Source organism: Dermacentor albipictus, unplaced genomic scaffold (assembly GCF_038994185.2).
Source record: "Dermacentor albipictus isolate Rhodes 1998 colony unplaced genomic scaffold, USDA_Dalb.pri_finalv2 scaffold_25, whole genome shotgun sequence".
Classification (NCBI taxonomy): Eukaryota; Metazoa; Arthropoda; class Arachnida; order Ixodida; family Ixodidae; genus Dermacentor; species Dermacentor albipictus.
This window is the reverse complement of record NW_027225579.1, coordinates 337,027-350,067: the sequence shown is the minus strand read 5'-3', so window position 1 is coordinate 350,067 and position 13,041 is coordinate 337,027. Positions and strand designations below refer to the sequence as shown.

General features: G+C 45.4%; 1 protein-coding gene across 1 annotated transcript in view; it reads right to left on the bottom strand.

Annotated features, from left to right (window-relative positions):
- LOC135914814 (O-acyltransferase like protein-like) overlaps positions 1-13,041 on the bottom strand; it is a 106,582-nt gene that overhangs the window by 21,523 nt on the left and 72,018 nt on the right. The window contains exons 12-14 of the mRNA XM_065447742.2: positions 8,246-8,325; positions 2,945-3,064; positions 2,002-2,122 (exon numbers count right to left, since the gene is read on the bottom strand). Of these exons, the coding sequence (XP_065303814.2) occupies positions 2,002-2,122; positions 2,945-3,064; positions 8,246-8,325 (321 nt within the window). The remainder of the gene's footprint in view (positions 1-2,001; positions 2,123-2,944; positions 3,065-8,245; positions 8,326-13,041) is intronic.

The following is a 13,041-nucleotide window of genomic DNA, read 5'->3' as shown; positions in this document are numbered from 1 at the left end:
GGCATTATAGGCGCATCCTGCAAGCGAAGGCCCTGCACAGTCTGTTGCCCGATCGCCGTTTCGGCTTGCGTCGCTGAATTCAGTGGGGGCTTTAAATCATGAAAAGGCTCCCCTCAATGAGCACGTATTTCTTAATAAACTATATGCATGAGTTGCGCTCTCTCCGTCACCGGCAGTATGCACAGTGAATACGTTTCTTTTTTCATTATTGTAGCTTCGGCTTGGAAGCAGCGTACCGGAGCGCGTATTGGCTGCTCATTTCATTCTTTCGTAAGTGCTGAGTGTAACTGGCCGGTCGCCTTCGCTAATGGTGTGTCCAACATCAGGAACGCCGGCCATCTGCTCTCACGTGCATGTTCAAACCTAAGTATATACTTTTCTGTGAATACTGGGCTGAGACACCGTATTCAAAAAGAACTCTTACGTTAGCATTGTTTGTGCGAACAAATTCCAGCCAATCCTGACACGGTACTTATTATTAACGAAGGGCCGGCCAATGACAAAGATTACTTGCGAACAAAAAAAAAAGATTTGTGGGTTTGGCCACAGAAGAGTGAAGAAGGCGAAAAGAGCGGAAGGCTAGGGAGGTCACTGAGACAAATTTGAAAAGTTAAGGAAAAATTTAATTCACTAAAGTTAAGGGAAAAGGGGCTAGAAAGAAGAAAACAGGGAGACGCTCACTAGGTCATACTGGTGAATTTGAAAAATAGGAGTGGCAATGAATCGTATTGATCGCCAGCGACAATTGTGGCGATGGTCTCCGAGGCCCAATTTACCAAGTTTTTGGTTCGTAAGTGCTATTTGCCATTGGCAGGGTGCGTTCGCTAATAATTCGTCGAGCTACGGGATTAGCGGCATGAGATGTGCTCTGAAGAACAATAGTAGCGTCGATACTTTTGTGCGAATACGGGCGATGTCTACTGGTTGGGTTACGATCATTACATGCTTGTGCTACCTTTTCTGGGTCACTTGGCTCCATCAGCTGTAACACCAGAAGCGTATTGTGAAGCGGCTGCGTGTTTGCACACTCAACTCTTATAACGACCAAGTCTACGAGTTGAGTGGTGCATGACACCGGTTTCAAAGCTTTGTGAGACGTTGCAACGAGGCAGATGTGTTGAAATCCAATGTACTGTGAGAAAAAAAAGAACTAACGGACACAGAGTCAAGGCATGCACGTTCGGGAGGCTGGTTGCTAAGATGCTTGAGATCTCCACTGAGGGTCTACAGTATCGACCAGAAACAGCCGAGTGTCTCGTGTGCTGCAACGCAAAAAAATATATTGTGGAAATTCAGAAATGTTCCAGAAAATTCTCGGTAGCCACCTAAAACATTGTTGCTCAGGTTGGCACACTGCGTGTATAGTCACTAGCTGATTTCGGCGAGTTTCTTCGGCAGTAGAGTTGATTTGCCACCGGAATGGTGTATAGTAGCGTTTGTTAACTTACGTAAAACGCTTCTCTCGCGCTATCGTACCAGGTGTGATCTCTTCCCTTAAGAGTGAGTGCAAGCGATATTTTCCCTGTAGTACATACAATCCTGCAGCGGTGCTGAGTACGCATTTCACGTCACATGTCACAAACGTTTAAACCGCGTGCCCATTGCGACTTATGTTTATTTTTCATTCATTTTCTCGCTGAGCACATCGCATCGAGTACAACACACTGTAGCCATTGTATCGTTGTTTAGTGTTGCTAATGTTGTACAAGTCACTGAGATTAAATTAAATTTGATTTCTCAACACTCAACGACTGCTCCATCATCAGAAAGAAACTCTCCGCAGATGGCAAGGGCCCTTAGTAGAAAATAACACTGTGCGTAAAACATATTACGAAGATGTTCCAAATTCCATGATATACACACATCACAATTGCTTTCAATAGATTCTAGAAAACAAACTCTGCATAAGCTAAGTACAGTCTTGTCGTATACGAGCATTACCTGGTTCTTTCCCACTAAGCGAAGGTTTCTCAATTTATGTTTGCAAATGTATCGGCTTACCTTTGAAATCTTGTTGTTTTTGAACTTTTCAACCACGTAGAACGTAATGCAACCGCCAAAGAAGCAGACGCCGTGGTATGTAGGAAGCATGTAGACGTCGGTCAACATTTTCAAGTAGTCACTGCGAACGAGTCAACAAATCAGGCACCTGTTGCACCTTGAAAAGCAATTAACTCGACTCCCTCCACCAACTATATAGAGCACCGCATAAGCTCAATCGCAAAATTCGCATGTTGCGAGCGTCGGCAGGTGGACAAGCATATGCGTGTATTAATGGTTCTCACCGTGAGTCAATAATAATAATAATATATGGGGTTTTACGTGCCAAAACCACTTTCTGATTATGAGGCACGCCGTAGTGGGGGACTCCGGAAATTTTGACCACCTGGGGTTCTTTAACGTGCACCTAAATCTAAGTACACGGGTGTTTTCGCATTTCGCCCCCATCGAAATGCGGCCGCCGTGGCCGGGATTCGATCCCGCGACCTCGTGCTCAGCAGCCTAACACCATAGCCACTGAGCAACCGCGGCGGGTTACCGTGAGTCAATGACCCAATCCTTATGAGCGTTGCTAGTGTAAACTAGAAGTTTAAAAGATTTCGATTTCGAAGACGATGGCGCAAGGCGTCGTGACGTGGTGGTCCAGTGGTCAAACTTCGCTCCGATATCTCATTATTGCAAATTTTTTAAATCATATCAGCAAGTTTACATTCAGAAGTTTAGGCATTCGTAAAAGCGGTGGAGATCTGGGAAAGCGCCGAGTGTCAGTGAAAGCTCGGTGAAAAGGCTTGCTCACTGCCTACATGTATACGCATTTCATGCGCAATAAGATGTACTATGTGTAGAATTCAGGCATATTTTTAAAATGACTGCTACGTCGCCACGCCACTTTTTCGTTACTCCTATATCAGCATGCCTGCAATGCAAGTCGAATGGTACTCACTCGTACGTCTCTGTCAGTTGAACGATAACCGGTGAGTACCTACTTCCGTGAACCTGCCACGCAGTGAAGGAGCTGCATGCGATAGACAGCACCGCCAGAGCAGCTATGATTGCACGTGTTCTGGTGGACAAAAACAAAAACAAGAAAAGTAAAAGAGAGAGAAAAGCAGGAGGAAAACTCAACAACAACATCGAAGCACATGCGAGCCAAAATATTTAGATAACCGGCCATGAACACATGTAACCTGTCAAAGACCACATGTAAAAGTAGGTTCTTTGACTAATCAGTTCTGACAAATATGAAATTCATGGCTGCGCTACAATATTCGCACGCGTCTTTAACCATACAGTAAAAAAATTGTGCCATTAGCGCTGATGACATACTAGCGCAGAATTCTGTAGCCGTTGTGTACCACATTTCGAAGTGACGCCATTTAGCAGCGTTGGAATGAAAACGCTTGGAGCGAAATGCGTTCTCATTAGAAATAAGAAGATAATTGATATAAAATCTGTACGTGTAGAGATACGTAAGAAGGTGCATTGAAACACGCTACTGAGCTACAATAACGTATATCCATAGGATACACAGGGCTCGCAGGTATATGCACGATTTCCGGTTCTCCACATGTCGTGCGTATTTGTGTGTGTGTGTGTGTGTGTGTTTGTTTCTTTGTTCAGTTTCAAGCTTCAATTGAATATGTAAAACCAATCAGGTCAAACCGTAGCCCTTCTTGTACGGTAGAAGATATACGAGATACATTATTAACTGATGAACCGCTTCACCGCAACACTTATAGCGTCCCATCATGCTTACCGCTGATCGCGCGTTTTACGCGTCCTTACGCGCGTTTTACGTAACATTAGTGGTGTGAAAAAGATTGTAAAAGGCAGTAAACACTGATAAAGTTGGTGTCAGCACCTGTTGCTTTCTTCCTACTAGCCTTTTATTCTAATAGATGTTTGAACAAAAGTACTAGAGTCACATAAAGCCAGGCGCTGAGAGGCGGGTAAGCGGCAAGGAAGGCAACGACCACCTGTGTAATTTGGGCCCTATCGCGGCACTGTTTTATTTTTCCCTCATTCCCCGGCGCTTGCCAAATACCCACCACTTAGTAGGACCTGAGCATTTGATGTGAACGGCGATCACCACTTTGTTTTCTTTTCCTTCATGCGCGGTTGCTCCTCTAAACCAATCAAATCGCCTGTAGGTTCGTTGGCACAGTAGATAATAATAAATTATGAGGTTTTACGTGCCAAAACCACTTTCTGATTATGAGGCACGCCGTAGTGGAGGACTCCGGAAATTTCCACCACCTGGGGTGCTTTAACGTGCACCTAAATCTAAGTACACGGGTGTTTTCGCATTTCGCCCCCACCGAAATGCGGCCGCCGTGGCCGGGATTCGATCCCCCGACCTCGTGCTCAGCAGCCCAACACCATAGCCCCTGAGCAACCACGGCGGGTGGCACAGTAGATGACTTGACGCGCTTACATTTTCTGACGAGCCTCAGTCATATGGATAATGCCTTTGACACACAAGCACGCTAGAGTCGTTTAAAGTAAACGCCTTTCTGTTCGGCTGAAGCACCCCGTACCAAATGGAATTTGGCCGCTGGCACACACTACGGCATTGCCTCCTTTACATATTTTTAGCAAGTGTCATACAGCAAAACGCGTGGCACCGCTTCTTTAAACCAAAACTGACAGAATGTTAACCAATACTGTATCGATCGGATTAATGCCGAGTAAAAAGAATGAAAAAGGTGAACTAAATTTAGTACGGTCTTGTCGCAGCATTAGACAGTTCCAAGGTGAGCATCGCATACCTTGAGTTCATCTTGGAATGTTACGTGGAAAAACCTGCAATCTCTGTTAAATTACAATGTTCCTACTGAACAGATACATAGTTTGAAAATAAAAGGCATTGAGGTAAAGCACAAAGCACTTGCAGACACTTTTAAGAAACATTTTGTTAACTTTGGAGCAAACTGCGCACCGATCCATGATCTTGAATACATTTCTCCAAATGCTAGTTCTATATTTCTTTATCCAGTACATGAGGAGGAAATAACTAATACAATTCTCAGCCTAAAAAAGTGCCAGAGAGATTAGCGGCCTTCAAATTAAACCTATAAAATACGTTGCTGATCTTATATGTCAGTGCATTGCTTATGTCTTTCCACCTCTGTTTAAACGAAGGTACCTTTCCTCATAGGATGCAGATAGCGCGCGTCATTGCACTGTTTAAGAAAGGTGATAAGAATGATTTGGGAAATTACCGGCCATCATCAATACTTCCTGTGTTTTCAAAGGTTTTCGAAAAAGTTATATTAAGGCGGCTAACTGAATCTGTCGAACACATAAGCTGCTAACCGACAGTCAGTATGATTTCCGTAAGGGGATGGGTACTCAACTTGCTTTGCTAACACAAAAAGAACACCTACTACAGCATTTGTAGAAAGGCAAACTTGTTCTGGGCATCTTAATTGACCTATCAAAAGCATTTGATTGCATTAATCACAATCTTCTAATTCAAAAACTTCAACGCTATGGCTTTCGTGGCAATGTCGCTTCTCTTTTACGGTATCTAGAATACGGCCAACAAATAGTTGTCATAAATGGCTATCACTCAGATCTACTACCTATCTAATCCGGCGTCCCACAGGTTAGCATTCCAGGGCCTTTCTTTAAGTATGTGAATGACATTGTTAAAATTAATGAAAATGTGAAATTTATTATGTAGGCTGACGACACTAGCATATGGATAGGTGGTAAAGATATCGATGACCTTGTCGGCGACGCTAATTTCACGTTAGCAAAGTTAGCTGAATGGACACGTAGGAAGAGCCTCCTAATAAATGAGAATAAAACAAAAGCTGTAATATTTCGAGCTAAAAAAAGATATATCAATGAGCAAACTTATCTCAATAAATGCGACATCTATTGAGATTACTTCCTGTATTGAAACATTAGGTGTCACTTTCCATGAACATATGTCATGGGATACTCATGCGGATAGCGTGGCGAATCAACTTGCGCAACTAATAGGTTTAACATACAGAATTCGCTATATACTTCCACCGCAACTACGATGTTAATGTATAATTCATTGTTTTCCAGCAGAATAACCTACTGCCATCTAATATGGTCTGACACATCACAGGGAAACATAAACAGGCTTTATAGGTTGCAGAAAAACGTTCCTTAGTATTATTGAGGGCTTGCCCTATTACTCTCACACACGGCATCTTTTTGACCAGTACAACGTAATAGAAGTTGCCAAATTGTTCGACTACACTTTAGGCAAATCATTTAAAAACGAAAAAGTAAATAATAGCTCCTTTTTACAACGTTTAGCTAACCTACAGGAAAACACTTCTGCCTGACACGTAACCCTATGCCCTGGAAAGCGAGAACTAATAAAACAACGTAAGGTCTACAGACACTACAGAACAAATTACCCAGGTTACTAAATAGATTAAATAATGAACACGTTAAACTTGAAGATATAACATTTAAAGAACTTCGACAGCACTTTAACAAATTCTAGGCCATTACTTTCTTAACTTTTTGTTTCAGCAAACCAGGTGTTTCTTTACCACGTTATCCCTAACAGTGTACGCGGTGAGGGAATAGTTCCGTTTTCCCTACTTTCAATTTACAATGTGTATTTTATCTGTTTTGTTTCTCTTTACCATCATTGTATATGGACTACTGTTATTTCTTGCGGATAAGTGAAACTGCAATTATGTTGTTTCTTTTGTGACTCCTCCGTCGTTTTGTTGTTTTATTATATGAGTGAACTTGTAATTTGTATTTCCATCTTGCCTTATTTCATCACAATGTGTGTACGTTACACTGTACGGTCGGAATGTGTAATTTCAAATGTGATCATGTATTATATGCCTTTTTTGTCGTTATGTAACTGCCCCGTGTATGGGGGGTCTACGGCTCTGTCAAGCTGTCATTCATGACAGCTTTTACTGCGGGTCTCCCGTGTGGTGTATTCTTATGGGACATAAATAAAGACATTATTATTATTATTATTATTATTGCGGTCCGCTTCGATAGCATTTCACTTGTTCAAGATTGCAGAAGTGCTGTTCATTGCGCGTTTCTAAACATGCTTCCTTAGACGCTAATGGTACGCAGTCAGTTTTGCTACAAAGGCTCAATTGGCTCGACAGCTGAGCGAGGACACCGTTTTGGTCAAACGATTCTGCCTTCAGGTACCGGAACAAGCGTCGCGCGAGCGCGCATAGGCATTCCCGTTTAGCAGCTGTGTGCAAGTTTTTAGGGCACGCTGGTCTGAGCGGATAACAAACGTTGCATCACAAAGCTGTACGTTGCTCCCTCTCCCCTCCTCCCTCCCATTGACCCCCATACCGTGACGAAACTAAAACGACTCGAATCACGCTGTCTTGTGTAAACTCCATGTGGACAGAGCTACTGATTGACCAAGCTGTCAATGGTCACGCGACAGTGGGATTGGTAACTGGGGCAAATAATGGCTAAGACGATCTGAGAGTATCGCTGCCACTATGGTTTGACTGCCGGACAAAACGCGCCGTCCGCTCAGTATAAAATTGTTTTTTTTTTCTAGCACGAAAAGTATTAATATGGCACCATTGTATTTTGTCAAGTTTTCGGTTGTTGAGGAGTTGCGCACGAGGTTACCCCTTTCGATAGGAGTTCGGATACCTACATTTCTCCAGGGACCCTTGCCGAAAAGGAGAGACTCCTTAGTCATGTGTCACACCGCATTAAAATCTCTGCGGTAAACGTTTGCTATAGTTCAAAGGTCTTTGTAGTGCTCGTGTGTCAGTAGTATTTAATGCTATTAGCTTTCGTGGCGCACTTTCAACACGTACCGTGCGTATCAGTGGCTCGTAATAAGAAACTCATCCCAAGCTGTGTTTACCAAGGAGGCTGCTACCTCTCGGCATGTTCGTAATTGTTCCAAACGAAATTATAGACTGCTCGTATCAAAGTAATTCAGAATATGTTGTTCCTTGTGCACTGAAGTAAATTAAACGAGGCATTGAACCACAAATTCTAGCTTAACAGCTACGCACATCATATAGTCGTAATTTTTGCACAATTTTTTACAAAATTCTTTTCATTGGTGCTTCAAGTAAACGAGAAAAAAATTATGCGATTAGGCAGAACAGCTGTTCCTCTAGCAGTCTTGCAAAAAAAATTATGCCGAGTGAATAACGCAGTATGATAGAGCGAAACTGAGAAAAGAGCTCATTGGTGATTTTCTGGTGCCACCGAACGTCCCCACCAGAATAAGCCTTACCCAACCAGCTGGTAAACAAGAAGAGCTGCAAGGAAGAGCTGGTAGTCTGCCGAGATGTACCAAGTATAGGCGTTGATACCCTGCAAAAGCGATTAGGCATTATACGAGGTTTTAGAGATCAGCGAGGTGAGCGTGAACGAAGCGAAAGCAAAACCTAGCAGGTCATCTCATTCGGGTGTTTTTTAGAAGAGACGTAGTTGGAAAATTCAAGGTATAATCAGAAAAAAAAGGAAAATGTAAAGCTCGCAAATGTTTGTAACGAGATGAAAGAACCTTGAATGTTTCCAAAGGAATGCACGATTTTCATGCAGCGTAGGTGAACACCACATTAGATTTCTTTTTCCCGACGCCCATTACGAGTTGGGTGCAATGTTTTTGCCATGGAATGATATTCGTGCTTGTGCAGCGATTCGTTGCGTGAGCCACAAACCTTCGCCGCTCGCAGAGAAGGTATGGGGCGCGATATCGCAGCGAACTCATCTGTACGAAATATGGCCTAAAAGCGGTTCTCAGAAACGTGCAGCTTAAGACATACGTCGTGTGGAGCGCGAGATTTAAGATGCGTAGAACGCTAGTTGGAGAATATCCCATGTGCGTGCATGTGTTACCAGATGGCAGAGGAACAAGTTCATCTGCATAGCCGGTGATATTCGCGACCATAGCGCCGCCTGTACGCAGCGCGGCAAATCGGAGACGCCGTCCCCCTCTGTGCCGGCTCGCAAGCACTGATGCCGCATCGTTTCCCTTACGCGCTCTATAGTAGAGTGGTGCGCGTGTTGAGTCTGCTACTATCGGCAACGTCCCGTATCGCGCCCCATTGACGAGTGCGAGCGCTTGCAGCCCACAGTACCACTCGTTATGCGCGCGAAAATTGGCGGGAAGAGACACTGCATGCTATCCATGAAGCAGTCGATGCTTCTTGTTGCCTTCTCGTTTAATTGTTCGAGTTTTCTTGTTTCATGCCTGTTTAGGATTTAAGCACACTGCCATGAACTGCACCCGATCAATTCACGCGGCCAGCTGTCACAAAATCCAGGAATTGAGAGACCTGTGATGTGATGCTTGTTGGAGCACGGGATCGCTTATAATCTTAAACTTTTATTTATACATACATTGCGCGCCAGCTGTTGTTGATATCCCAGTCTTTAGAAGGCGCTGAATGCGAAAATGAAAACTGCGTCCTGTAAGATATCCATACGAGGTGGTCATTAAAATATCTTAAATTAAGTTCAGTAGTTTCACGTGTCAGAACCACGATCTGATTATGCGGCACGCCGTATGTGGGACTTCGGATTAATTTCTTGCGTTCTGCCCCCATCAGAATACGGCCGCCACGGCCGGTATCGAGCCCGTAACCTCGTGCTCAAGAGCATAATGCCTTGCTCCCGGCGCGAGTCGAGGCGGCTATTTACAGCTTGCAGGAAACGGGTCTCGCGACCAACTATAAGGCTGTGAATTCCCCTTGCAATATCGCACATCGTTCAGCATAGACAAATCCCAGGGTGCTTACAAGGAAAAAAAGCATGCGTTCAGCTAGGCGCAAAGCATCGTTCTGCGTCTTCTCGTAAGCCGTGCGCGTCACTAGCTGATCGGGCCTAGCACCATGTGCCGAAACTTTAAAATGAGTACTTTTTCGGGCCTTTCTTAAGCCGGTGGCTGTGTTTTCAAACAATCCATTTCCCGAAAATATTATTACGGGGATGTTGGGAGTATTGACAGACTGTATTTGCAGACTCAATGTGGTCAAGATGGCTGACCAGCAACAACACGCAGCAGCCAGCGTCTCGCGATTCTTGTTCTTCCTTTCTCTTCTTTTATCCTTCCGTAACAATACTTTCTTATCCGTCACGCCGAGCGCCCTACACCGGCGATAACTTCAGGTGGTAATCAGCCATAACGAGCGGCGAACTGAATCTTGTGTGAAGTGCATATTCATAACATTGCGCACCTTTGGACTACATACGTTCGTAAAACTAGCAAGCTTACGCTACCAATGCTTGAAAAGTGTCGCTTATCTTTCGGGTTGCCAATTCTATACGGTCTCTATCGGAAATAAATGCACGGCTGCTGTCACTATTCCGGGTGCGTAGATTCGTCGCACGGGCGGGTACACAGCAAGCTTACTACGGCGACTAAATTATGCCGGCAAGTCAGCGCTTTTCAAGCCACACATTGCATTCGTAGCCGTGCACTGTCTTGCTAGACTGAGACAAGTACTCCGCGCGTGTGCGGAATGGATCTTCCCACATTGCAGCGACATCGGAAACCTGTCCGCCGTCATAGAGTGTCTTTCCTTTCCGGACGCTGTCACTACACAAATAATACTATTTTTCGCGCACAAATGGAAAATGGCAGATCCGTACCTCTGTCATCCTCGCTGTAATTGTCGGGGAGTCGCGCCGCGTCTCATCCCCAATTTGAATATCCACCACTAGGCTGCCTTCAGGGGTGCCTCTGTAAGCGACGCTCACCACGTATACCTTCAGACAGCTGTGCGATCAATGCGCGCATGCCAGTTTTCCAGGAAACATCTCCTTCCTCAAACCCATGAGGACATGTTACAAGCGGCAATAACGCACCTACCCCTGTGAAAACTTCCCTCGGTCACAACATCACAACTTAGTTTAAAGCCCTTCATCAATAGCATGCATACTCATATTGATTATTGTACAGAAATTTACTCCAGTGGACCCGTTCACAAAGAAACTTTGCATGAGACATGTCATTGCCTGTACCGGTTCCGCCAACTCTATCAGGCAAAATAAATTAATCCAACTCATATCATGAACACTATTTTTAAGAGTCACTTGCTACGAAGCCAGTTCCTGTGCGATAGGCACAGCGGCGCGATATTGCGACAAGAAATAATCGCAGCCCCAAATGAGATGACACTGGCAACCTAACACGATGACAAAAAAAAAGAAACAGTCTTTCCATGGACTCCTTAGCAAGACCCTTGGCTATAGTGGAAGGCTACAACCCGGTAACCGATGAAGGCACACGAGGCGCACAAAGAACAGTGCTGTGCCTTTGTACTTTGTGTCCCCTTTGTCTTCGTCGGTTCCCGTGCTGTAGCCTGTCACTATGTTCAACCAACAAGCCCAGCTAGTTACTCTGCTCAACCTTGGTTATACTCAGCTATACTCAACGTTGAGCGTTTGCGCTTTCACTCGATAAAAAAAAGTACGGTGAATATTTCCCAGGTATTCTGTATAATAATAATATTTGGGGTTTTAAGTGCCAAAACCACTTTCTGATTATGAGGCACGCCGTAGTGGAGGACTCAGGAAACTTTGACCACCTGGGGTTCTTTAACGTGCATCTAAATCTAAGCACACGGGTGTTTTCGCCCCCATCGAAATGCGGCCGCCGTGGCCGGGATTCGATCCCGCGACCTCGTGCTCAGCAGCCCAACACCATAGCCACTGAGCAACCACGGCGGGTTTATTCTGTATAAACCGAAAAGGGTGAGTGAAATAAACCTATCCGGGTTACTATGGCGACCGGCGCACAGCTGCTAGCCTACATGCATGCGCTCCGATAAAAGAAGCATGATGAGGTCAAAGTCACGAGTCAGCCTGCGTCCCAAACAATAGGAATCTTTCTTTTAAGTGCCTCGGTTTTATCGGCCGTTGCGACGGAGACGAAAAGTAGCGGGAGGGCACCCGGGCCCGGAGGCGGGGTGCCCTAGCCCTTGTAGTCAACCATATAGTGGGGCTGCGGCCACTATGGTTGATGAGCTGACCAAGTTCACTGGTGGTAACACGTGGTCGTATCTACCCAGTGATAGTAAATAAAATAGCTTTCTTTGGCTTTTTCGCACGTTTCTGTGGTGTTCTGTGGCTGGACTTCCTCCGCCGATGCGAAGACTCGTGCTCCCACGCAATTGAATTGCAGGTTGCAATTGTCGCCGAATGCCAACGAGCTCCTTGAGGCACACGTGCTGTAGGGGGAAAGATTTGTGGCGTTTGAAGGTTTAGATGCTCTGATCTTTGGTGGCGCTGCGTAGCGCACGTCCGCGGCCGTGGCTGACGGTTGCGGGACGCGTTCGTTAACCAAAGGTGCTGCGCGTACCTAGTCGATATGCGCAGTTTCGTCTTGCTGGCCACTCAACACAACTTTGTTTAGGCCGTAGTGCACAAACGAGAGCATAAGCAATTGCAGGGGAGCCGCCCTTGTTATGCCATCGTCGTCACGCGGGACACCATTATGTTGTCGTCATGCCATCTTCGTCATGCTGCCTTCGTCTTCGGACCGTCATCATCTCATTCGTCGTCACTCGATCAAGGTCACATCGTCGTCTTCAAGCTATCATGCCATCAACCAAAACATGTCGGCAATCGTTTGCGCCGCCCTCGTAAAACACCTTTATAGACATCAACAGCACACTTCCCAAGTATTGCCATTGTGCACAATCCATTTATGGGGTCCTCCTAAGCTATTTGCATACTTTGACAATAACGACGAGGAAGTGTGTCTCTAGTTGACCGGTGCTTTCCCGCCTCCTGATGATTTTTTCTTTTCCCGGCGTTTATCTGCGGGACAGCGGTCCCCCGCCGGCAGTGATGAAAGTGCACACTGCCTGGCTTGCTCCAGGCCTGGCCTCGCGTTCAGCGGTGCCATCGCGGAAGCGTAACCGTGAGCAGAACGATGCTGCCAGTGGGAGCACGGAACTCTACTGGGCCAGCGTAGAAGACTCCGAAGACGGCTGCCAAACGTTGTGAAGCTGCAAGGCGAAGGGGAGGAGCTTCAGGACACCTTCGGCTTCAAGTACGTCGACTGTACAGGATACGAGC